Raw genomic sequence first — 26,615 nt, forward strand, 5'->3', positions numbered from 1 at the left:
CCTAGAGGGGGAAGGAACCCTCCCAAGGCCACACAGCAAGTCAGGGCAGAACTGGGTCAGAGCCCCCATCACACACCGTGACTCTTTCTAAGGAGGCTGCAGAGGCTCAGCTGGCCTTGGGAACACTGCTGTTGTTGGGTTCATTGATTCACTCATTCATTCATCCACCCTTTCAGCAAGCGACAACAGTTCCTGCCCTCTTAGAGATTTCATTACAATGAGGACACACAGACAAGGAAATACAAGAAAAAGTATATAGCATGTCAGAGGATGACGCATACTAAGGCAGGCGGAAGTCGGAGACAGGAAGTCGCTGGGTAAAGAGATCAAATGGTCCTGATTTTTAGCAGGGGATGACATTTAAGGGAAAGAGGTAAGGAATCAGACCCTGCAGTACTGAGAGGCAAGACCAGCCAGTGCAAAGGGCCTGGAGCAGCATATCTGAGAACAAGCCATGAGACCCAGTGGCAGAAATAGAGGGGAAGGGCACTGCTGGCTCAGCCGGCGGCCACTGTGAGAACTGTGGCTCCCATGAATGGGGAAAAACAAACAAACAGGAGGATGAGGAGCAGAGGTGACTCGACTTGTCTATTCTCCAGAGGGCACCACTGCCTGACACGAGGGCCTTGGAAGCCCAGCCAGGCAGGGCAGGCTCAGGGCCTCTCAGCAAAGCATCCCGCTTCCTCCGCTTGAGCACAGTGCCACAGCTGACAGGCAGATGGCCAGACAAAGGCCAGGGGTGGACAGGCTAGGTGACCCGCTGGCTGGCCTCTGCCCGCCAGGCTGAGTGTGTGGAAGGGCTGGCTGGCCTCTGCCCGCCAGGCTGAGTGTGTGGAAGGGCTCAGCTGCCTCCTGAAAGGAGAGGGAGAGAGAGAGAGAGACAGGCGGAGGGAGAGAGGCTGGAGGGGCAAGAGGGGTGGGCTGGGTGGGCTGGAGGAGTGTGATGGAGATGATGAGTGGGCCTGCGGGGGGACCCTGTTCACCCCCATGCTGCAGGACAGGGGCAGCAAAGAGATGATGCCCGGAGGGATGGACTCAGCCCTGTTTCCGACTCATGTGCCCAACCTCTCTGGCCTTCAGTCCAGCTGGGTGCTGGCCTGCCTGCAGCACGCGGCTCCCCGCAAAGACAGGAAGCCCTGAGGTTGAGTTGAGTCTGTCAGTTCTCCTGGTGGATGTGCTCCCACTGCACCCAAGTTCTCCCTACCCCGCTCACAGTGCCACCCGTGAAGCCTGGGCACAGGCGGGCACGTTTCCACCGCGAGCCCCCTTCCTTAGCCCAGAGCCAACAGGGAACAGTCACGAAATGATTAGGAAGTGAGGGATTGGGAGCATGTATTTTTGTTTCCAAGGTAAGCTGTAAATTTATATCATTTCATGTTCCACCGAGGTGGCCTTTAACAACTAGCTCACACAATTCCTGAAAATGTAACAATGACTCTCAGGCGGGTCTGGGCCAGCTGCCACACACAGCAACTTCCTCATCTGTAAAAGGAAGATAAAAATAGCGACTCCGACTCCCCGGTGAGTTGCTCCCAGCCCTGGGTGAGATAATGCCGGTGAGGTGCGCAGGACCGCACCCTGCCCTGAGTGGGCCGCCCCCGTCCTCACGGGCCCTTGTTTAGATTAGTCAAGGCAGAAATTATTTCCTCTTATACAGAAAAATAATTTTTCCTGCTGGGCCTGCTTCCCGAGACTGCCTGGGATCAGCTCAGGAGCCTCGGGGCTTGACGTGTTAGGGACAGGAGGAGGAGGAATTGCTCCCTGGTGCTGGCTGTGCAGGGAGGAGAGTGAGCTGAAAGAGCTGGGGGGAGGGGCATGTTTAGGGCCCTGCCAGGGGGCATGACCCATGCATGGGCTGCCCGGCCATGAGGCCATGAGGGAGGACTGGAGGACCAGAGAAGCAGTACAGGGGTGTTTCCTCACATGCAGCCTAAGCCAGGCTGATCTCTGGCACCACATGGTCCCCTGAGCATCACGGAATGCAGCCCTGGAGCTGCCAAGCACCAGTTCAGGTATGTCCCTAAAGGCCTCTGAGTGTCACTGGAGAGGCCCAGGGTGGTCCATGTCAGTGCAGGACTCTCACATTGAGCCACTGGCCTGGCTGACTGAGAATCCCCAGGTGGAGTCCCTAGCCCTCTTAAGCACTGTTTGGGGCCAAAAAGTGAAAAAAGAATGAATAAATGAATAAAGGGCTAAGACGGATCAAGAAGGAAGGGTGGGTTTTGCATGCCAGAGGGCCCGGTTCAGTACCTAGTACCACATGGTCCCTCAAGCACCATCAAGAGTGACCCCCACAAAACACAGCAGAAATAACACCTGAGCAGCACCAGGTGTGCCCTTAAACAAAACAAACAAAAAAGTTAACACTGGGGGCTAAAATGCCAGCAGGAGAGGGCCATATCCTCCACGATGAAGAGGAGGGTTCATGAGGCAGGGAGTCCAGAGGTGCTTTTGAAAGAGTCCGCCCTGATGAGAACACCGGAACACACGATTAGGCACTCAAATACAAATTATGAATCTTATAAGCAATACTATGTAATAATTAACAAGGCCCAGTGCTTTCCGCTGGAGACCCTCACAGGTAGCACTTATGGAGCAGCTAGGATGGGCAGGCCCCCGGGATATGCCCTGACCTAAGCTCAGATGATCTCATCCGATGCTCCCTCTTATCTTCATCTGACGGAGGAGGAGGAGAGTGGCTGAAATAATGCCACACAGTTTGTGTGGCGGCAGCAGAATTTAAGCCCCAATTTGTCTGACTCCAGATTCTGTGCTCTGACTCACATCACAGACCATCAGGGAGGGAAGGGGGAAGATCCAGCGGCTGATCCCCACGTCTGAGGAGGTTCCGAGGGTCTGAGGGCCTCCTGGCAGAGCTTCGGGAGGGTGAGCCAGAGGGGAGGCGGGAGGGAGGACGCTAAGAAGTTCAGCTCTGAGTTAGAGGTGGAGAGCTCCACTGTCCTCCCTTTAAAGGGAACACTGGAGCCCTCACTAGCCAAGGGAGGAAGGGGTGCTGAGGGGGTGAGCAAGGCCTGGGCCACCCCAGACCCATCCCCAGTCCTGCACACAACAGGACAAGAAGGCAGCGCCTCCCAGCTTGGCTGCCCTTGCCAGCTCGTTGGAGCAAGAGAGGCATCCAGGCACATCCTGTCCCTAGCAACCCCATCCCCATCCCACCCCTAGGTCTCAGCAGCTGAGGGGCCCCCAGGATCCACCATGTCCACAGCACAGCTGGGGGCCACTAAGGGCCAGAGAAACATGCCAGAGATGGTATAGGCAGGGACACCCAGACCTCAACGTCCCCCTCTGGGATAAAGGCATCCACAGCAGGAGGGGGGCTCAGGAACTCATCTCTGCCCTCCCCTGGGCTCTGGCCAGACAAGAGAGGCCCCTCCCCTGCCCCGCGGGGTAGCCTGTGTCCCAGCAGGGGAGGAAGGGGGAGAACGTCCCTGGTAGAACAGGCAGCACAGGCAGGCCTGGACATGTGCCCCTTGCCCCAGATGGGGAGCGAGAAGCTGATGGGGTCAGCAGGCGGCTCTGCTGGGAATAACAGCGGGCCTGCTGGAAGCTTCCCTGGCCCGCCCTGCCCCCTACACGGTCTTTGTTTGCAGGAGGGGAGTTTTCTGGGCCAACAGGCTGCCCCGCCCCTAAATTAGGGGTGGCCTTCCCAGCAGCTGTGCACGAGGACATCCTGCGGCTGGGAGTGGGGATCCTTCACTGGGTTCACGTGGGCTGTGCCCACAGTCTGGGACAAGGGTGCGAGGGCCGGGTGGGTGCTGAGGGCCAGGCTCACTCCCACCTCGGTAGGGCAGCAAAATGCCCTCCGTACCAGGTTGAGAGTTCATCTGACAGCACAGCCCTTCTTATATGTTCAGGCTCCAAGTGCCAGACCACAGAGAAGCACCCAGAAGCATCCAGAACAACCCTGTGGAGAAGGATCTGTGTCCCCAGGATGCCACTGCCTGGAGGGCATCTTCTGCTGAGAGTCTAGGGTAGTTCTGGAGCAGGGATGATGAAGTATGAGCTGGGGAGGGGGGGGTGCTCTGGACTCCCACACTGTGGCCCCAGAGCCCATATCTAAAGCCCAGGCCCACCTATTTTTTTGAAATCCAGATCTGGGGGACCCATTATTGGGAGAACAGCCATGCCTCACATCTTGCGGCCAAGAGGCTACTCAGGCGCTGAGTGCCCTCCCTGCCTGCGGGGTGAGGATGGCAACCCAGGTGGCACAGATGGTGTGGGAAAAGCAAGACAGGTGTCCTAGGTGCCTGGGAGCCCCCACTCTGACTACCTGCAGACCTCCTTCGGGTCCTCCTTCCAGCCCCGCTCAGAGGAGGAGCCTTGGGTGGGCTCTGTCAGGCCTCAGGAAGCCTGGCAGGGAGGCCATTAGAACCCCAGACTTGGCCAAGTGAGAAGCTGCTGCCGGGCTGGCCGAGGGTGAGGCAAGCCAGGCCAGCAAGCCATTTGGCCCAAAGCAAAGGCACTGTCTGGTTTCGGTCTGAGCTGGCTCTTCCTCTGCCCTCCTCTTGCTCCTCAGCAGCCCCCTTCCTCGTGATCCCAGGAACCCCAGCCCTGAGCTTCATTCATTCCCACTCTCTGCTCCAACAACTAAGAACTTGCCTGCTCTCGAGGCTGCTGCGGGCCCAGGCCCCTGGCGAAGCCGTTGCCCTCCCCAGTCAGCCCCGCCCGCTGCCAGCCCTCTTCTCTCTGCCACCCACATCCAGCTGTGGGACCCCCGCCTGTACTCCCCCTGCCATCTCCTGAGCGGCATTCCAGCTCATGGCCCTAATCCATCTTCTAGTTTGCTTCTTTGCTCTTCCACAGGGCCCAGTCTAATTAAGCTCATCCAAAAGTTACACTGGGAATTCTTAGCACTTGAATTTCGCTTCTTGAATTTGGAACTTAAGTCCTTCTTGTCTGTTTTGCTTGGGGCGTTTTGCCTTCAGTACTTATTTGGGTTTGGTTGTGGGGCCATCCTCAGTGGTGCTCTAGGGCTCTTCCTGGCTCAGAGCTTGGGGGGAGCATAGGAACTCTGCATATAGCCATGCTCTCTAGCCCCTGAGCCATCTGTTATTTTTCGAATATTGTGCTCTTCCTGTCTCCTAAGTCCCACCCTTTCCTGCAGAGCTTTGGAAATTAAGTATGACTGATGCTAATCCCTTTAAGACAGGTCTATTCCCTGGAGCTCTCGGGGCAGGCTTCCTAGTGCTGCGGCTGCTGACAAGGGTGACCCTGCTTCAGTGGCAACTGTCCTCCATGTCCCGGGCGGGCTCTGGGTCAAGAAGGTTTGCCCAAGGAGCAGTTTTGGACTTGGCCGCTGCTGGCGTGCCTGAAGACAAAGACATCCTAGGGAAGGGTTGGGGTGTGTGTGTGTGTGTGTGTGTGTGTGTGTGTGTGTGTGTCTGTAGGGATGGGGTGACGGGGTTGCCTGGATAGACGAGGAACCAGAACAAGCTCTCTGCATAAAGCCATTAATACTTTCTTCTCCCAACACTGACTGCTCTCCAGTCTGGGGCATAGACTTTAGAAGCAGGAGCTCATCCTGGATCTGGGCGGGAATGAATCGTCCATGTGACACTAGAACCTGGCCAGCTCTGCCTGGTCCTGGGAGCAAAGAATCCTTCACACCTGGAACCCAGACCGCACGACTGATGTTTTGACAAATCTGGGCGGCGGCTACATGAAAAGCTGTTGTACTAGTCTTGCTCCACTTACTATGTGTTTACATTTTTTCATGATTAAAAAAACTGTTTACATTAAAAATATTATAGTAAGGGCCAGGGAGACGGCTCAAAGGGCTGGAGTACATGACTTGCAGACAGGATCCCCAGATCCCAGCCCCAGGCACAGAAGGTCCCTAGAGCACCACGGGGTGTCTCCTCTCCCCTGCCAAAAAATTCTGTAGCAAACTTCTAAGACATATACCGGTCCTGGCGCATTGTACCGCTTGGTTTCACTATCAGCTCCTGATGCAGGTGCTTAGTTCGACTCTGCTTCTGGCACCTGGAAATTACCCTGCAAGCTTGAGCTTTCATGCTCAACTATATAATTTAAGTCCTTTCATGGCACATTTCATCCAGTGAGAGGGGGAAGGGCAGCTTCTCCTATCTGACTCCTTTTCCCCCATCAAACTCTAACTCACCCTTTTGAAATCCCATCCAAATGCCCCCTCTTTGGGGAGATCATCTCCACCTGCCACCAGACAGGACGAGGGGCACAAGAGCTGCATTCAGCCCCCCACCTACCGCCAGGCTGGAAAGGAGACGGCCTCTGCTCCTGCAGCTAGAAGGAGCCTGGGGGGACCCAGACAGGGACAAGTTAGCAGCGGGGTCAGCGATGGCTGTCCGTTGAGGTGCAGGCTATTGGGCTCCTGATTCCTCCGGACCCAAAGCTGTGAACTGCTCTGGGCTCTCAGCGGGCAAGGTCAAGGCCTCTCAGAGTCCAGCTGGGAGCACAGCAGTCTGCAGGGGACTTTTGAAAGCTCTCTCTCCCCCAGCCTCATGGTCTCGTCCCAAGAGGAAAGAGCAGGGCAGGTCCAGGCCCAACCCTCAGCCACCCCCCACCCTGTCTCCCAGCCCACCGCCCCTGGTGCCCGCAAATAAGCAGGCAACCGGGCTCCCAGCCCCGGCCCTTTGATCTGGGCAAGCACCAACACCTGACTGGCGCCCTCCACCCAGCTTAGACCTTATCGGGGCTTGGGGAAGAGACAGGTGCCTGGGGCCCAGGCCAATTAGGTGATTTGCCTGGTTGCCCACTGAGTCACATCCTGGCCGAACTCTGCTGGCTGGTTGGCTCACCTGGCTGAAGGGGCCAGGATGCCGTGCTGCAGAGCTGAGCCAGCCACGCTGAAAGGCCGCGAGAGGCGAAGAGCAGGGGGAGGTCTGCGAGCGCTGGGAACGGGTGCCCGGGCAAGGAGCCCCGTGCGGCAAGTGCCAGCCGCAGCCACCCAGCTCTGGGACCAGCATCAGCACCAGCATGTACAGGGTGAGCAGGCCAGGCGCTCCCCAGAGGCTAGGCTGCCCCCTTGCCCCTCTGCCCTCTTTCTCTTCACAGTGAAGTTGGAGGGGGTTGAGGGGGAGTGTCGGGGGCAGCGTCAAACAGGACGGCTGAGACATTGCAGGGGTTTTTCCTAGCCATGAAGGCTGCCCAGGAGGTGACCGAGCAAGGAGCTGCAGCATCCCTGGGAGTCGCTGGCCTTGGCCTAGCCCTGACTGCGCTCCCTGGGTGGGGGGGAAGGAGGAGCCTCAGAGCCACACTCCCTGGGCCAGTTGGTGGGAGGGGCTGACGTCCCCCGAGTCCCTGTGGAGTGGGGGCTGGGTCGCTGGCTCCCTACTGCCCTTCAGCCCTCCCCCTCCCACCGTCCATCTGTGTTCAACTCTGCTCCGGCTGTAAGTGCAGCCACTGTGGGTGCAGAGTCCAGAAGGCTGGAGAGGCCTGGGGCATGGGGGCAAGCTGACTGCTCAGGCCCAGCCCAAGAGGCCTCTGAGGAAGGGGCGCTCACGCTCTGGGGGGGAAGGGGCGGAGGATGCAGAGGTCTGGACACTCTCAGAAGGTGCTGGGCCACAGCCTGGCTCCTGTCCTCACTGGCAGCTCTCATTGACCAGGACTGAGCCCTGCGGCTCTCCCCCTCTCTTCTGAGCCCACCGAGGTGGGAAGTGAGGCCACAGCTGGGCCTGGTGAGGGGCCGGGGACTGGTATGAGCCTCGCACTCATGCACGCATGCAGGCTGCATGCTGGAATGCCACCTGCACAGGTCAGGCAGGTTCCTGGACAGAGCCAGCTTGCTCCGCCCTCTCTCCCAGGAGAGCAGAATGGGGGAGGGGGTTTGCGGGGCGGGACCAGGTTCACCGCCTGGAATGAGACTGTGGGCTCTCTCCCACACTTCGATGGCCTCGCTGGACCGAAGAGAGACCACCACAAAGCAAGGTGGGGGCCGAGAGTGCAGCCCTGGCTCCGCCTCTGGCTGAAACTGAGCATCCTATACAGCTATGATGCACAGTCAGCAGGGCCAAGGCCAGTGGTCAGTGGTCAAGAAGGACAGGACAGGAGTCAGGGTGCCTGGGGCAGGGGCCCGGCTGGGGAGAGTGCTCACCTGCCACCCCGTTCTGGCCCACCCCATTGGGTCTGGCCCTCTGGAGGGACTGACTGTGGGTCCCGCTCTATCCCACACTCGGTTCTCAGGCCTGGCCCTGAGTTCTGGATCTACTCCGGGCTGACATGGGGTTATGTCCTGCTCTGAGAGCTAAGAGAGGCCTCCAGGGTGAGGCAATGAAATTGAAGAGATGGACAGAAGAGAAACAGGGTCCCCAAGACTTTGCTGGCATCACCCTTCTTTCTGGTCCAAGCCGTTGCCCTCAACAGCAGCAAGATGAACCCTGGGCCACTGACTGAGGCTCCTGGAGGTCCAGGACCCCTCAGATGTGACCAGCATCCCTCCACTCCCACATGTAAATTTGTTTTAGGAGAAAATAAACTGAGACCTGGAGGAGAGAGGACCAGTGGGGTAACAGTGGGTTTGGGGGTGGGGTGTTGGGTCACACCCAGAGATGTTCAGGGCTGACTTCTGAATCAGGGGTCACTCCAGGTAGTGATGGAGGGGCCATATGTGGTTCTGGGGATCTAAGTGGGGGGTCATCTGCATATAAAGTAAGTGTCTTAACCCCTGTACTGTCTCTGACCTAGCAAGGGGGTTCGATGCCCGGTACAGGGAGTGGGGGACGGGGAAGAGACCCCTCAAGAAATGAGCTTCCAGGGAGAGGGCACTGGCGAGGGGAGGCCTCACCTGACTGCAGCAAGCCGGCGCCTCGGTCCTTCACCCCGAAGTGCTGCTGGATGTCCAGAAGGACACCTGGGAGGGGAAACAGAGAGGGTTTAACAGCAATGCAGCCACCTGGGCATCCCACTCCTCAGCCCACTGCTGGCCTCCAGTCCAGCCAGCCCTCTCATGGGGACGAGCAAGAGCCCACCAACAGACACTCACAGCCCTCCCTGCCTCGCTGGGCCATTGGAACCTCATAGGCCACATTTGCATCCTGTCCCCAGGCCTCTGTGAGCATCCTGGTATCCATCCTGATGGAGGAATCCAGGGCCTCTCATCCACCCAGCACGGCTCAACACTCCTCCAATGCCACTCGGTGGCTGGGCGGCCAGGCATCCCCTCTGCCAACCTAGACCTCTCACCCCTCTGAGGTCTAGTCCCAGATGGGGTCCTGCCCTCAGGGAAGACCCCAGAAGCAGCAGCTCCGCCTCTGAGGATGGAGAGAGCAGAGGAGCATGGTGGGCACCCCCACTCATGTGCACAGATCCACGCACCCTTCCAGACACGCATGCCCAGTTTTTCTCCAGGATCCCCAGCTTGTGGCCACAGGAGTTGAGATGCAGAGGGAGGCAGGCCAGAATCTAGGAGAAGGGGACTGAGACCCCTGAGCCAGCCTTCTGCCCCTCAAGTCCCAGCCACCGAGCTCCTCCCGTGAGGGCTATGCTCACTGGGAACAGACCGGAGGGGCCCCCTCAGGGGCCCCCTAGGGCTCTGTACCAGGCTTATGAGGAAGCACGCGCAGTATACCCCCCCACCCCCCACTCTGCTTATCTTTGAGGCCACAGGCAGGCAGGAGCCCCCCGACCGTTTCACCAACCTTGGCTCTGGGAGTGGGGGAAAGGAGGAGGCGACAGGCCTAGGTGGGGAGGCAGGGGACAGAGACAGGGCCCGGCATGGACTTGGGGGCTGCAGCAAGCAGCTAACAGGGTGATGGCAGGGCCCTCTGGGCATCGGTGCCTCCCTGCATTAGACCTTACGCAGCTTTAGGGCACCCATCCTCCAGCCCGCTGGGCAGACGGGAAGACTGAGGCACAGCAAGGTGAGCCTTGTGCTCTGAAGCATACAAGGCAAACTTGGCACACCCAAGTGAACGCCTCCAATCTGGGCTGGGGCTGGGGCCACAGGAGGGGGACCTGGGTATCTCACGGCTCCTCCTGGGACAGCCCGAGATGCTGAGCCATTGCTGGGGTGAAGGATCAGGCAGGGCTGGTGTCCCAGCAGCCTGACAGCCAGAGAAGCTGGCTCCCCTCGTTGATGCCCAGAGAGGATTCACCATAATTACCCGTAATGAAGAGGCTGTGTGCGGCCCAGCTAATGACTTAATAACCTAGGCGGGCCAAGCCTTCCCAGGAAGGCAAAAGCCAGGGACCCATCCTGGGCCTGCAGATGAGGAGGTCTCCAAGTGGGTCCTCCAAGGTACGCCCACCTGGCATCTGGGGCCAGATTTCCCTCTAGACGTGCAGGTGGCCCAGTTGGTCACTCATGGTCCCTCCCAGCCCCACTGCCCTTTCCTACCCTGAGCTGAGGATTCTGTGCCCTCTGACCCTGGGTCCCCACTACTCAGGAGAGGGCCCGGGCCCTCACCAGGCCTTGAAGCTGCCCGTTCGGCCCTGGCACCCCTTCCACCCCCACCCCCAACTCTAGCCACACGTCTAGGAACACTATCCCTTCAGCACACACTCCAGAGCCCCCCACACTACTCATGACCCTCCCCCACAACTGCACACACTTCCTTTTTTCTCCCTGGCACCTCTTTGATCGTGGTGCTAAGTCCTACCATTCTTTCAAGACGAATTCAGATGCCCCCTCCTCTGTGAAGACCTCCCTCCTCCTGCATAAGCTAGACTCTCTGCTTGTCTGTCCTTGCTTCAGCACTTGTCACACTAGGAGGAGTTGGTCCCACCCGCACATGACTACAAACTCAGGCGTGCTGTGGCCCAGAGCTAAAACCCTGCTGGAGCTTCCAGGGACTGTTCCACTCAGGCTGGAATTGACTCCCGTGCCCATTTCAAAGGCGAGAAAACCAGGGCTCCAAGATAACTGGTCACACAGAACACAGGCACCAGAGGTGAGATGTAAAACCAGGCCCACTGTCCAAACCAAAGCTGTCTCCTGCCTTACTCCCTCCAAGTGGCACATGTCCGTCCCCCAGCCACAGTAACTGAGGAAGTCAGTGAGGTGTGTCTGTGTAGCCCCTCCAAACCCTGATTCCCTGAGGCCAGGGCCATGGCCAGTCATCTCCAGAATCCATAAAGGTCACTATTTAGAAAGTGGGTAGGAAAAAAGATGGAAGTCAGGCAACAGTAGACAACCCTCCCAGCTGGTCTACACAGCAGGTTCCCCTCCACACACAGGGAAGGCCCCAGCCAGCAGTCACCATAGACTCATGCTCAGGCTTGGCGTTGGGGGTGACAGATCAAAATTTGTCACGAGCAAATAACAACACCCTTGCTTCCGCCCCAAATTCCATAGTCTATGTGACTGGACACATTCCCCTTCCCACGATTTCAAGGTCCAATGTTTACTGCTGCCTCTAGGAAGCCTCCCTTGTCTTCCTCTATTGCAGATGGTAAAGAGTAAAGAAGGCAACATTTTGCCACATCCAGAGGTGCATCTAGGGTCCCTGGGAACTCCTGGACCATCCAGATCCTAAGACAAATGCTTTGGCTGCTTCCACCCATGACCCCCTAGAGAAAGGTCCAAGACTTGAGCTCTAAGGACAGAGAGAGCCCTGCAGGCAGCTGGTGCTCATGTGGGTCAGTGGGCCCTCTGGCTGTCCCTTTCTGAGCGTCCAGCTTGTTTTCTCTCTCCTGGGGGGTGGTGGTTTGGTGTGTGTTGAGGGGGGGGGTCCCCGCAGGCCTGGCGGGAAGCATGTGTCACAGCCGCTGGCCGGCTGTTTCAGTTTTTCCTCTGTGCTCCAGGCTGGCCTGGGCCTGCACACCCCCTTCCTCCTTCACCACAGCCTTATTTTTAGCCTCTTTCCTGGAGGCTGAGGTTTGGTGGGTCACAGGATGGGCCTTGCGCCCAGGAGCGGCCTCCTGCAGCCCCAGTCGAGCCTATTCCACCAGCCCCCGGGGCAGGCAATATGGGGCTCCTGTCCCAGGGGCAGCCCCCAGCCTCCAATCCAGGTGGCTTCCCAGGCTCCCGTCTCTGAGCTAAGAGCACACCCTAAATAGGGCACCTGGGTCCTCTCACCCACCCACCCGGGATATCTCTTCCAAACCCCCGGATGCTCCCCTTTGCCCAAGGCCAACACTGCCCTGTTTCAGGCCAAAGTCCCTCTTGCCTCACAGGGATCTGACTGACTCCATCCCTGGCCAGGCGCAGCATCCTCCTTGCTTCTTCTGTCCTGCACATCTGCCCACTCACTGCGCACCCTCACCCACCTCCCTCCAGAAGTTCTTAAAGTTTTCTTCCCAAGGATGGGTGTTGGAACATCATATGACAGAAACCCATCATGAACAACTTTATAACTGTGTATCTCATGGTGATTCAATACAAATAATAAAACAACAACAAAAAGATACTGGAAATTTACAACCTATGTTAAATTTTGCTATAAAACAAAATTGATACAAAAATAAGGTTTGTAAAAATAGAAGCAATGTTTGAATATGAGAGAGAGAGAGAGAGAGAGAGAGAGAGAGAGAGAGAGAGAGAGAGAGAGAACTTCTCTTCCCGCCCTAACAATGTCCTTGTCCATCACTCTGGGAAACCCACCATCTCTTGGTGGCTCAAGCCCTCAGGCACGTTCATCCCTTAGTTTCCCACACATCTGGACTTAGATTCCTGGACAGTTATTTAGGCTGGTCCCAGTCCCCTGAACCTCCCCAGGCCCGACGGCAAGGAGGCAGCCCTGGTAATCGCCTCAGCCTGAACCCTTTCCTGCCTCCAGAGACCAAGAAATGGTTTGGGAACCCAAGGAATAAAGGATTCTCTGACTTCAGCTGCTTAGCCTGGGCTGGACCTCAGAATTACCTATAAATTCTTTAAAACCAATGCTCTGTTTCAGTGACACAGCTGAGGACAGCACAGAAACCTGTGTGTTGGCATGCACAGAGCGCTCATCACATGCAGACACGGCTCTGAGAACGTGACCCGAAGAAGCTCACAAGCCCAGCGCCTGCTAACACGGATCCCACGCCAGCTCCCGCTAACACTAAGGATCCCACACCACCCAAAGTAAGCCTGGACTTCAGGACCTGAATGCTGATCTACCCAACAGCCCTCCGAGAGGATCCCCCAGGCAGGCCCTAAGGCATTCAGGCCGCTTGTGCCCATGACAGCAGCCATGCCTTCTTCTGGGGCATCTATCTCCCCTGACTAGATGACCATCTCCCTCCTCCAGGGCCCGATGGTTCCCCTGACTTCCTGTACAGTTCTAGGTTCAAGGTGCATGCAACCAGGGAGGCACCCCAGAGCTGGATAGAAATGGACAAAAATGCACACACACACGCACACACACAAACACTCATACATACAAACACATATACACACACGCACAAGTACACACACACTCATACACTCCATCTCCCCAGCCAGGAGGTCATAGGGAACTTGCACTCATCTCCTCACAGACCTCACAGCTGGGCCCTTGGCAGTCCCTGGTCAACCAGCCAGCTCCAGATCCTGGAGTAGGACTCCCGGCTTCTCCCCTCCCTGGCCCGTCCAACCTGTTACTATTGTAACGTCATCTCAAAGACCCAGTGACAAAGGAAGCCCAGGTAGTCCTTGGGGGCATAACCCTCCACATACACACACACTCACACACAGACACACACATGCTCATATATACAAGCACACACACTCACATGCACACATATACACACTCACATGTACATACAGACTCATACACTCACATATAGTCACACACACACAGGAACACGCACACACACACACACACACACACACTTTCACACCTCATCAGCCAGGACAGATAGGCTACCTGGTACACAAGTTCATCCCCACAAGCATAGCCTTCACCCTCCCCCTAGTCCCCTACCTTCACCGACGTCTCTCAGAGCAGTGGGCAGCTTAGATGAGCCTCCAAGAGCACTGGCTCCTGAGCCACACCATCTGGGTTCAAATGCTGACTTTTCCATCTTCCCCACTCTGTGACCTCAGGGAAATTACTTATCCTGTCTGTGCCAGCTCCCTCTGTAAAGCCTTACTTTTAAATTCTGCTTTATAGAGTTGTTGTGAGGATTAAATGAGTTAATCCATGAAAATTGCTTGACCTGGTGTGTGGCACAGAGTGTGGGCAGCCAACACAGTTTCTAAATGGTACCACTGACCATTAACTAGTGGGCAGGACACACCCATCCACAATGAGAGAAAAGAGCATTGCCCCCCCCCTTTCCTCCAGGGCAGGAACACAGCCACAGAAACAATGCTGGGGGGAGGTGGCGGGGAGTCTGGAGAGAGAGGCCTTGCCGCTTGGTCCCTTTCACTGTTCTCCCCTGTGGAGACCTCAGAGCTGGAACATTCTGGAAGTCTCCTCCTGCTGCTGCAGCGCTGGGCCACTGTGCCCGCCCACCCCAGTAATTACAGGGGCCTGGGGGCCTCGTTCCGTTGGCTTCACTCTGCATGGCGAAGCCGGGACACCACAGGCGACGCTGCCGGCGCTGCCCAGAACCCGTGAGTGGACACCCTGCTCTCACACACTCTCTGCCACCTGCCCCTGAACACCCACGGGGCGCCCCAGCCGTGATGACAGGGGCTAGCTGAGCCCCTCAGAAGCAGCCCCAGGGATCCCTGGGAGGTGCCTGCGAGAATCTCAAGTTGCATCTGCTCTACGCGGGCCATCTCCGCCCCCCAATATTGCAGCGCCTCTGGGTCACTCATGTCAGCACAGCTTACGGGTGGTCTCCCAGGAACCACGTGTGAAGCCCCCAGTCCCAGAACCTCAGCCCCACACAGAGGTTCCCCTAGAAGACCCGAGTGGAGAGGGAGACACCCTCCACCTAAGCCCTCAGCCCCGCCAGCCTAGAGCACAGACACCCCCCCTCCCCCTCCCCCACATCCTCCGAACCGAGCCCAGAGTGGGTGGGGCCCAGCAGTGAAGCCTCGTCCTGCGGTGGTTCTACTCTATCATTTGGGGCCTGCTTTCCTGGAACCGACTTGGTCTTAGCAATTTGGGGGCTTGAAACAGCCGCTCCTTTTCCAGCCCAGCCTCCAGCCCTGTCCTATCTTAGAGGCTTCCAGGACCACCAGGCCTGGGGACAATAGGCCACACCCTTATCAGGATGCTCAGAGGGTGTGGTCTGTGTGGCCTCAGACCCGGATAAGGGGCAGGTGGGGGGCGAGGGCAGGGACAGATAAGAGGCCTCAGAACGGGGCAGTTCAAGCCCATCATGAACCTCAGCCTTCTCCCGAGTGGTTCTGTGGCTGGGACTAATGATTCCCGTTCCCACTCCTCCAAGGGGGAATGGAGGCTCGGAAGGGGCAGAGGTGGCAGGAGCTGGGTTGGGTCGGCTACCGACTCCTGGCCTGCCTGTGGTGCCCATCTCACCCAACAAACAACAGCCCCAACACCAGGCTGCTAGAGACGTCCCAGCCGTCCTCCCCAGAAACTGTCCTTGCTAGTTACGAAGCCTCCCGAAGCTCCGTGCTCCCTGGGGTCCCGTCAGCAAATGCAGGCTTGACAGTACAGGCCTCACTGGGGGCACAGGGGTGTGTCTCAGGTGAGGGAGTGTGCAAGTAGAGGCGGGGGATATGGGACTGGACTAGCACACTGGTCCTGCTTATTTCTTGCTCTATATCAGTGCTCTGCCCTGGACCATGTCCCCTGAGCAGCCCTTCCAGTGAGCGCCCAGCACTTGGGAGAGGCTGGGGCCAGAGCACATCTGCACTGGGTTCGCATCGCCTCACTGTGGGAGCCAGGCCAGCCCTTCACCTCCTGTGCCCTAGATGCAGATGGGTCAGAGCCCAGCCACCACAGTGACTCCTGAATGGACAGAAGCTACTATGCCCAGCGTTGGGGGTGGGGGTGGGGTGAGGCCTGGCTGCCAGGGCTGTGGGCAGAGCAGATAGGGGCAGCCCCTTTTCCTCTTTCTCACTTCTTTCCGGGAGATGCAAGGCCATAGTGCATTGTGTCCCTGCTCAGACCCTGGCAAGAGAAGGCCTGGCACCAGTCACAGGAGTCTGGTCTGAGGGTTGTCCAAACCCACCAATGTCTCTTCAGGCCTTTGGGGCTGGCAGGTTTGAATCAACCCAACTCTGTAACCCCAGTCAGGAAGCCTGGGGTGACTCCCCGGTCCCCCACCACACACCTGCTGGAACCACAACACAGAGCCGGATCAGCCCCTGCAGGCTGTGGGAGGCAGCCACCCTGCCTGGGGGACACTGGGACAGACGCGTAGCAGAACACTGTTGGAAGCCAGGAGTTAGGTGTCTGACTGGGCCCATAGTGTCGGTCGGGGAAGAACTTTCTGGAAGGGTGGCAGGGTTACACTGTGACCTGGATAATAAACCTGCTTATTCTGGGGAAGAAAACAGTGAGTGGCAGAAATGGGCCACTTGAGGGGCTAGAGCGATAGCTCAGCAGGTAGGGCATTTGCCTTGCATGCGGCGAACTTGGGTTCGATTCCCAGCATCCTATATGGTCCCCTGAGCACTGCCAGGAGTAATTCCTGAGTGCAGAGCCAGGAGAAACCCCTAAGCATTGCCAGGTGTGACCTGAAAAGCAAAAAATCAAAAAAAAAAAAAAGAGATGGGCACTTGAGTTCCTGAGATCAAGCGTCCTGTACTCTTGGGAGCTACAGAAAGAGGACAAGAAGGTCCATCACAGAATCAGGGTCATAGAAGGTCAGGATCTGCTTTAGGTCTCACAGCCAGTCTGACAAAGTCAGAAAGGTGCGGGAAGTTCAGTTCTGAAGCAGTTGAGCCCCAGGTTTCTGGGGATCAGACCAGTATCCACGAAATCTCCCTGACCCCAGACTCCTCCTGGCAAAAGCAAAAGCCACCTTCTATCTTGGGAAGGAACATGGAATTCCTCCTCTCTGAGCAGCTGCAGCCTTGCAGCCTTCCTGCCCCACTCATAAAACTGGAAACTAAGGCACAGGCTGGGGCAGGACCCGGCCCTGGTTCCCAGATCGAGGCAGCACATTCCAAGGCTCAGGCAGATCAGCAGCCCAGGGGAGGTGCTGGCAGAGAGGCTGGATGGGGCTGAGGAGGATGAGGCCCTGAAACAGCCGCTGGGGTTAGTCACTAGGCCCCAGGCATCCCACTGCCCCGCGGCACGGCTGGGTGCTGTCCTGCCAGACAAGCATTCTAGAATGCAGGACTGGTACACCCCACCCTGCAGACCACAGCGGGTACTGACATGGTGGTGCCCATGCAGGGCCACCTAAAGGGACAGGGGCCCCATCAGAGACAGCTACGGCGTGCAAGGCTTGACTTGGCCTCTACCTGCCAGTGCCGCCCTGCAAAAGGCCCTGGGCCTCTGTTGCTTCATCTGTCAGCTCTGGGCAGACTGGACCAGGCAGTCCTCTCCTGCAGGCAGCTCAGGTGTTTGGGGACTCCCCCACCCCCACCCCATCCCTGCCAGCCTGTGTTTCCCTGGCTTCGTCCCTGTGTGCCATCTCTCCTGGATTTGTGTTAGTGAGCAGTTGCCATGGAGACCAGTCACAGCTTCTTTGACAGAAAATGACTCCCCAGGGCAGGCTCTGCCTCTCACCTGCCCCCCAACTCCACCCAATTTCTAGTACCCCATCTGCCATGGGCTGGGTCCTAAAAGGAAAAAAAAATATGTCAGGAAGGGAAGGTGCCCCAGAGAAGTTGGAGAAGGATCTCAGTTCTCAAATAGTCACTCACCAACTGTGAAGAGGGCGAGGACAGCTCCCGCTTGCTGGGCCTTGTTCCAGAAGCAAAATGCTCCCTCCTACACCCTGGGCTCTGCTTCTGTTCACAGATGGAAGAATGAGAGCCCAGGGGCAGCGGCAACTCTGATACCAGGAAGGGGGTGGGGGGGAGAACACCCAGGCCCCTAGCCTGAGGGCCTCCCTCCTCCTGACTTGGCTGCCAGCCTGGTAAGGACCTTGGGATCAGCACCCACACCCCTAGGAGAGCTCAAACCGATTCTGTGGACGCATCAGCCCAAGGACTTGCCCTTCCATGGGTCTCCAAGATTCCAGGCCAGAAGAGGGCCATGAGAGCACTGTCCTGGGGGCCTTGCCCTGCTCTGCCCTGCCCTGCTCTGTGACCCTGTGTCAGGCCTACATTCTCCGGGCATCTAAGCGGGCAACCACAAGAAGGCGGAGTGAAGTATTTAGAGGCAGGTTCTGCTCTACCTCAGTTCCATTCAAATGCAGCAACGCCCAGATAGAAAAAGCAAGCGCCAGAGCCTGGCTCCCCTGCTTCTGAGGCCTGCTGCCCTCGGGGGTTCTCATGGGGAGGAGGAGAACCCTAATTAGCTAGATCGAAGGGTGGCGCTGGGAACACTGGGCAGAGGGGAACCTACTGAGTTCCCAGGACAGAGACCTGGGCTGGTGGAGAAAAGAGGCGTTCGCAAAGGGTCTGTCTCAAAGGGACCTGGAAGGGCTGCGTGCAGGGCCCAGCTGGAACAGAGGCCAGAAGGCCACTGACAACTGTGCTGTGCTCCCAGGAGGCTGACCTGGCCCCAGCGGCTACGAGACGTCTCATTCACTCGCACAACCCAGGGGACTGGAAAGGAGAAAGGCACAGGGCCACACAGCTGGGAGCTGAAGAGTCGGGATCAAAGAGGCGACATCTGCACTGTCCACTGTAGTGGCCCCCAGCCGCTAGGGCTGGTGAGAACCTGAAAGGCAGCTACTGCCAACGGACATGTGCTGTCACTGGAAAATGCACACAGGAGTCAGGCTTCCTATGAAAACAAGGCAAAATGTTCCCTTGATAGATTTTAATACTGATCACGTGTTGAAATATGTTGGCAGGCCACAGAGGTAGTTCAAGGGGCTGGAGCACAGGCTTCACATGTGGAGGGCCCAAATCTGATCCCCAGCACCACATGCTCCCCCACCCCAAGCATCACTGGTAGAGCCCGAGTGGGCCCCTACACCCCTGGACTGGAGCAGGGGCCAAGTGCCAAACAGAGCACTGAATCCTCAATCCCAAACAGACTAACGAAGTACTGCCAGGAGGGAACCTTGGAGCTCCCGAGCCCTCCCCTCTCTAAATGAATAAATAAAAAGAAACATGTTAACTATAGTGAGTCACATAGAATATTGTTGATTCATTTCACCTACTTCTTTTACTTTTTTTTTTAACTTGCCTACTAGAACATTATACATTAAAAAATGTGGCTTGGTCTGTACCATGAATACAGAAAGGCAGGAATGACTCAAAGGAAGATAAGTGGGAATGATCCCTATTTTCTGTTGTTTGTTCTGATTGGTTTCTGGACCACATGAGGGATCACTCCTGGCGGGGCTGGATGGTATGGTGGGGTATATGGGTTGCCAGGAATAGAAGCCAGGTCAGCCATATGCAAGGCCAATACCTTACCAACTGTACCATCTCTTTGGCCCTGGACTCCCCTTTTTTCCCCTTTTTTTGCTTTTTGGGTCATACCCAGCAACGCATAGGGGTTACTCCTGGCTCATGCATTCAGGAATTACTCCTGGAGGTGCTTGGGGGACCATATGGGATGCTGGGAATCGGACCCAGGTCGACTGCGTGCAAAGCAAACGTCCTGTCCACTGTGCTATCGCTCCAGCCCCCTGACTTCTCTTTTTAATGGGTTAGGCAGAGTCAGATCGTGAGCATTTCTGGGGCCAGTAGGTGTGAGTATGGGGATTAAAGGGCAATGTCCACAGTCCCTTCTGTGTCCCAGGAGCAGGATCAGCCAACAACAGGTGGACTCAAGCCCGGTGATCCTCCTCCTGCCCCCTCCCCTATGACACCGTGCTGCATAGTACTTGCCATAGTGACAGAAAATTTTCCTAAAAACTGACCTTGGGGGAGGGGGGAGGAATCTACACCAGAGGCCAGAAGAGGAAATGTGTGTGTAGGTTGCGTGCAGGGGGCGGGGCGGGGTCTGAACTCCCTGCGGGGGCCAAGCTGGGAGGGATGCACGGCCCAGGCTGTGTTTGCACAGGGCTTTCCGGGCCTTCCTCCCTGCTGCCCCACACCCCACTGAGCCACTGCCTCCATCTCCCCCTAGCAAAGATCAGAAATGTCCCACTGCTGCTTCTTCATGCTGACATTCTGACGCTGGGACCCCCAATTGGGCTGGGGGCAGATACATGCCAGACCTCTCTGATGCCACCCTCAGCCGTTGGCAGTCAGTTTCTCCTCAGAAATCCGAGGGGATGATCTGGGGCCCGACAAAAACAAGCTGGAAAGTGCTACAGTTCCAGAAGCAGCAGCGACATTCATGGCCCTGTGGAGAGGGTGGGAAGCCGCTGGGGAGAGCTAAGTCCAGCTTTGAGCGCACTCGCTCAGCTGTCTGGAAGACAGGAGTGTGGAGCCTTCGGTTTTCCAGTATGGACATAGAGTGTATTTTGCACTGACTACCTGTGCCCGATGTTTGTTGGTTTCTCCCCACCTCTGCTTCCTGGTCCCCACATCATGGCAGGGGTTGGTAACTTGTGCAGGGCACAGAATTCCTATTCATGGGACCGAATTTAGAGTCTCCTGGGGGCTGGGCAGGAGGGGGGGTGGGTTCAGAAAAGATAGCAGCACGGATAAGGTGCTTGCCTTGAATGTAGCTGACCCAGGTTTGATCCTCAGCACCCCATATGGCCCCCTGAGTCCCACAAGGAGTGATCCCTGAGCACAGAGCCAGGAGTAAGCCCTGAGCACTGCAGGGCGTGCTCCCGCCCCCAAAGTCTTCTAGGGACAGTTCAACCCAATAACTGGTGTCACTGGTCCCCGGTCCAACTCCACACCTGGAGGGAGTGAATAAATGCCCAGGGGCCTTGCAAGCAGATGCAGGGGTCTCCCTGGGACTGCCTCCCTTTCACTGGACATAAAACTCCTTTCAACAAAGGAGACTGAGGTTTGCAGAAGGGGAGCCAGGCGGTTTGTGCCAGTCGGCTCCTCTCCCCAGCAACATGAAGAGGTCTTGAGAATCTGCCCCCAGTTACACCCGTTATCTGTCTGTCTATATCATGTAGGTACAGATTTTCCTACACTACGGTTGCACAGTTCTGAGCCAGCAGGCCAGGACTCTCCTTCAGGAGGGAGCCTCTACCTATGCTGGCCTGGCCACAGTACACTTCCCAAGGCTGCCGTTTCCACCCAAAGCTGCTGCATCTAGGGAAAGTCCCCATGGCAAGCCAGAGCCCCCCTTCCTCCCCAAAGGCTGGGGTCGACCACATCACAAACGGGTAAAGAGAAGGAGCCAGGAGGTGAGACCCGTCCAAGGTCACACACCTGCATAAGAGGATCCAATCTGGGACTAGCAGCGGTTTCTTCCGTCTTTCCCATGTCCCATCCCCGAGGCTGGCTCCCAGAGGAGCCCGCAGAGACCGTGGCCTGCGCCCCGGCCGAGCCCTCAGAGTCACAGAGCAGGGGGAGGCGTCTTCAGGCCTCTCGCCAGGGCCAGCTGCAAGCCGCGTCCTGGGTCCCCCTGCGCGGCGGACCCGCCCCGCCCCTCCCTCCGCTCCCCGCAGCCCGAGCCTTTGTCAGCCACGCGCTCGCACGCCCGCACGGCCCCGCCGCGCACCGCTCGCGCGCACACACCGGCTCCCCGGCGCACACCCGCAAGGGGCGCGCGCACTCGCCGCACGCACGCAGCCGAGCGGAGGCGGGTGAAGGAAGGACTGGCGGGCCGCCGACCGACGGACAGAGCGCGGCTGGGGGGAGGGAGGCGGAGGCCCGGGAGCCCGGGGCTGGCCGGAGGGGCGCGGAGGCGAGAACGCGGGGACACGCGAAGGAGACTCGGAAGAGCGGACGAGGGACAGCGGCCGGCGAGGGCTGGCGAGGCCAAGCCGACGACTCCGGGGTGGGGACACCCCAAACCCAAGCCCGGAAGGGCAGAGCGCCCGCACTGAGCCCAGAGCGCAGGGGCACATCACCCGCCGGAGCAGAGGGCCCGAAGGACCCCATGGCAGGCTGGAATGCACAGAAGCCGGGACCAAAGGCTTCCCGGGTCACCTCGGGGGTCCGGGGCGGGAGGGGTGCTGGATCTGGGGCGGGGCGGGGCGCTCGCTCACCTGCTACGGTGTACCTGTCCAGGTAATTGAGCACGTTGCCCAGGCTGAGGATGGCGGCGGCCGCCCCTCGCCCGCCGCCCAAGCTGGCGGGTTTGGGCTGCTGCGCGCCGGGGCCTTTGGCAGTAGCTGCGCAGCCGGGAGTGCTGGGGGCGCTGGCGGGTGCGGACGGGGCCCGCCTCACGCTGCCCGACAGCGTCTGCACCTCAGCGTCCACGGCCGAGGCTCCAGAGGCGCCCGCACCCCGAGCCCCGCAGCAGCCGCCACCGCCGGTCCCGAGCTGCGCCCCCCGGCGCCGGCGCCGCCGCTCCGCGTCCGCCTCCTCCTCCTCCGCGCCGCCCGCCGCCGCCGAGGCGCATTCCAGGCACATCATGCCGGCCGGGATCGGGGCGGCGGGGGGCGCGGGGGGCGCCGGGCCCAGCCTGGGCCCACTCAGTGCGCGCGCGCGCCGCGGAGCCGCCGCTGCACCATCCCGGCCCGGCCGACCGGCTGTCGCTGCACTTCGGACTCCGCTGCGGCGCGGCCACCGCTCAGCCCTCTGCGCCGCGGTCGCGCGGCCCGGCTCTGACAGCTGCGGCCCGGCCCCGCCCACCAGGCGCGCGTCCAATCAGCTCCGCGATGTGGACCCGGCCCCGCCCCGCACGTGCTGCCCCGAGGGGCGCTGCCGCGGGCGGGCGCAGTCACGCCGGAGTCGCGGGCCGCGGGACGCCTGGGAGAAGCCCGAGGGGGTGGGAGTCCACGAAGGCTCCGAGCCGAGACGAGGGTGCCTGAAGCAGTGCTCCTCCTCGTCAGGTCGGTGTGCTCCCTCCGCACTCCCTTCCACCCGAAGGAGTGTGGTCCTAACGGAGCTGGGAGTGCACTTGGCGCTGCCACCCAGGGCGCTTGGACACCTGGAGAGGGTCTCACCTGGAGAAATCAAAGGCAGCAGGAGAGAACCTCGGCGGCTCGCAGTTACTCGGCACTCCGATTCAGTCAGTTCAGCCAGCGCTTTGCAAGCACTGGAACCCAGGACCCAGGCCGCCTCCAAGCTCGCCCACGACCCCACGGAAACCCGGATCCGCCGCTAATGTCTCCCAGGGCTGATTCCTGCCTGTTGCACAGAGACCCCCACCCCAGCTCCAGGGAGAGGCTACTCTGGTAGGGTACCCCTCTGGTTGGGGGCCACCAGAAAGGCCGCCTCTGCTGAGAGCCTCTTGCATCTGTCTGTAATGAGGGACCAAGACCTGAATGTTAGGCGACACACATAGGTCTGCCTGCAGTGTGACACGACCCTTGGCCAGGCCACCGTCTCTGGGTCTCTGCTTCTCTATGCCTTGGTCCATCAGCGTGCATGAGTCAGACCACATGGAACTTGAGTGGCAGTTACCACAGAGGGGGTGGGGTGGGGGGAGTGGTGGAGAATCCTGTCTCCTGTCTCTTGTGGATGGATCGGATCTCCTCCACCTCGAAGGTACTGTGATTCTGTGATACCCTCACACATCTACATGCACACACATACACACAACCCTTCCCACACATATGAGACACATCTACACATATATGCACACATACATACACACACATACACACACACAACCCTCTTCATCTGTCTGAGGCTTTGATTGCACTTGCTGGAGACAGAATGTCAGAATCAGACAGAGCCCTGGAAAGCAGAATTTTCCCCTGTGTTTCCAAGCAGATTGAAGGACCCAGAGATGACCCCATCAAAGCGTGTAGCTAGTTGGCAGCAGGGCTGGTGCTGACCCAGGCTCTGGCTCTCTCCTGCTGTGCGGGCACTCAGCTCCCTGTGTAGGCTGCTCCAGGCACCATGTCCACAGTCAGGTGTACGTGATGAAGGTGCCAGTGAGTCATGGCAGAGCCAATGGCTTGCACAGCACCAGGCACACCCCCACCACCCACCCCACTGTCTCCTGTGAGCTGAGTTCATCCCTAAGCTAGTGTTTCTTGGCGCCTTCGAGGTGTATTTTAAATTCTGTGAAGTGACTAAAAATATACTTTGGCATGTTGGGTATGAATGGCTGGGATAGGAGGGTTAGGAAAACAGATTTCATTCTGGAAGTTGCCTTGCTGTCTCTTTCCAGCTTGCTGAGCTTGGGATTGCAGAGACAGATGGGTGCTGAGATGACAACTGATTAATAGACACAGACGGACCTGAGCACCCCAGGGCTGGGAATGGACTCCCCACACTGACTTCGTGCCTGCAGGATGCACCAGCTAGGGACCAGGGTAAGCTGTGGGATTGTGGTCAGTTGGGAAGAAGGGAAAACCATGCCTCCAAACAACCTCAGAGACCCCTTTTCACTCCTCCAAAGTCCTCATCCTTTTTGTTACAGCCCTGTCCAGGCCCAGCTTTAGTCTTTGACCACAAAGGGGAGTATCCTCTCTCCACATCTCGTTCCATCACTGAGAGGGGCCCAGAGCTGGGAAGGGGGACTTTCAAATGTGGGGAACTCTGAGCTACCACTGATCCAGCTATCTGATTCCACTGTGGGGTTTGGTTGGCCTCCTCTGAGCATGTCCTTGAGTGGGTTAAAAGGTTCCCAAAGGCTGGGGAATGTGAAGGACAAGCAATTCCCTCAAGCTGTGTGACCCTGGGCAAGTCACAGAGGCCTCCTGAGAGCTGCTGGCAGGACGCGGGACCATCAGTCACCAGACACAGTTTTTTTTTTTAATCTTCCTGACAGTGATGAAAAACTGAGGGCCCGGGAAGAGAGATATGTGCTTAAGGTCACATACCAAGTAAATGATGGGCTTGCACTAACTTGGGTGTGTCTTCCCCTAATCCAGAGCTTCCTCCACTGCTCCACAATGCCCCTACAAGCCTCTTTAGGACAGTGTCCTCATTGGCTTAATGAGAAGCTGAACCCAGTGAGGGCAGGGCCTTTTGACATTAACTCAATACATCAACTGAGACATTAACTTGAGACCAAATGGGTCACATAGCATTGGTGTCCAGTGTCACAAGAGCCATAGTGGGGGTAAACACAGAGAAGGAGGCTTCCTCACTGAGGACTTCTCCCAATCTTTAATCTGAGCCTGCACACTGAATCTCAGGGGTGGGTGGGCAGGACTCTAGGCTGCCATGTTCCCAGGTATACTGACCACAGAATACCTTGTGAGAGCTGTAGAGTGCTACAAAGCACTAAGAGACACCAGCCCCAAAATCTGGCAACTTGGAGTTCAGACCTCCTACCCTCAGCCTGTGCCTTTCATTGGAGCATCTCTGGGTCCTGGGTCTCAGTATCCCCTTCCTGCCAGGTATCCTCTGCCTTGGCAGTGTCCTCACCCATGCTTGGGTTTCTGCCCATCACTTATGTACTCATAACACCCCAACCTCCAGCTTTGGGTGAGGTCTCACCTCTAGGCCATATTGTCCACATGAAATCTCCCATGCATCAAAGCACTTTTAACTCAGAATATTCAAAACTTAACTCATCATCTCTCCCTTAACCAGCTCCCACCCAAACATCACTTTTCTCATGACAAATGGTATCATCATCCACATTTTCTCCAAGTAGGAACCCTGGGAGCCATTTGGTACTCCTCCCTCAACTCCCACATTAAGGGGTTCACTTTTCCTCCCTAAATTTCCCAATGGCCCTATTGCTCATGGACTAGCTCAAATCCCCCGTCCCTCATTTGGATCCCATTAAAGCTCAGCACCACTTGTTCAAAAATAATTCCTTCCTCATGCTTGACAGGGGCTGGAGCGATAGCACATCGAGTAGGGCATTTGCCTTGTACACGGCCGACCTGGGTTTGATTCCTCCGCCCCTCTCGGAGAGCCTGGCAAGCTACGGAGAGTATCTTGCCCTCACGGCAAAGCCTGGCAAGCTACCGTGACATATTACATATGCCAAAAACAGTAACAACGAGTCTCACAAATTGTTGTGAGATGTTACTGGTGCCCGCTTGACAAATCGATGAACAATGAGAGGACAGTACTATGGTGCTTGACAGCAATTGCATAAATCATATATGTGGCCTCTTCTATTACCCTGCACAAAATCATTCCATGCCTTAATATTACCTATAGGTATTTAGTATTTAAGTTCCTTAACATGGTCTCCAAGATCCTTTATAACCCTTCATGACTCATGCCAATCTTCAGCTTCAAATCCTGCAGTGAATCCGTCTCTCAAATTACACAGCACCACAGTGACGGTGGAGTTCCTTGAATTTTCTCATAGTTACTGTAGTTTTTGGTACCTGAAGAAGGAAGGGAGGTCTGTGGTCACTTGCCTATAGTCCCTGCTATCTTCTCAAAGCAAAACCCCTGGTTCTACTCGTTCGCGTGGTTCAGGACCACGGAGAGCGTCACATGGGCACCCCCTCCTCCCCTCGCCCTTTAGTTACGCTTTGCCTCTGCTGTCCACCTAGCTCGCTCCTTCCAGTTGTCTTTCAGCAACCCAGCACAAACATGCCTTCTTCCCAAAAATGGCCCCTGACCCACTTGAGCAATCATGAGCCCTCCCCTGGGCTATTTGAGCAATCTGTCCATCCTTCCATCAAACCAAACTCGTGCTGATTATGTTTGGACACGATCCCACCTCCTCCCCACCTCCACCACCCACCCACAGAGGACAATGAGCCTCAGGGGCCCTACCTTGTCTGATTCATCTCTGCAGTTCTGTAGGTGCTTGAGAATGTTTGTTGATTGA

General features: G+C 57.5%; 1 protein-coding gene across 2 annotated transcripts in view; it reads right to left on the reverse strand.

The window, feature by feature from the left end:
- SPNS2 (SPNS lysolipid transporter 2, sphingosine-1-phosphate) overlaps positions 1-22,524 on the reverse strand; it is a 37,681-nt gene extending 15,157 nt beyond the window's left edge. For both annotated transcript variants that reach the window (XR_008794218.1, XM_056126683.1), the window contains exons 1-2: positions 21,958-22,524; positions 8,783-8,848 (exon numbers count right to left, since the gene is read on the reverse strand). Coding sequence is in view for 1 of the 2 variants with exons in the window: in XM_056126683.1 (XP_055982658.1) it covers positions 8,783-8,848; positions 21,958-22,327 (436 nt within the window). In the remaining variant the exon portion in view is untranslated. The remainder of the gene's footprint in view (positions 1-8,782; positions 8,849-21,957) is intronic.
- Between the last annotated feature and the right edge of the window lie 4,091 nt (positions 22,525-26,615).

This window comes from Sorex fumeus, unplaced genomic scaffold (assembly GCF_029834395.1).
Source record: "Sorex fumeus unplaced genomic scaffold, SorFum_2.1 ptg000063l, whole genome shotgun sequence".
In the NCBI taxonomy this organism is placed as follows: Eukaryota; Metazoa; Chordata; class Mammalia; order Eulipotyphla; family Soricidae; genus Sorex; species Sorex fumeus.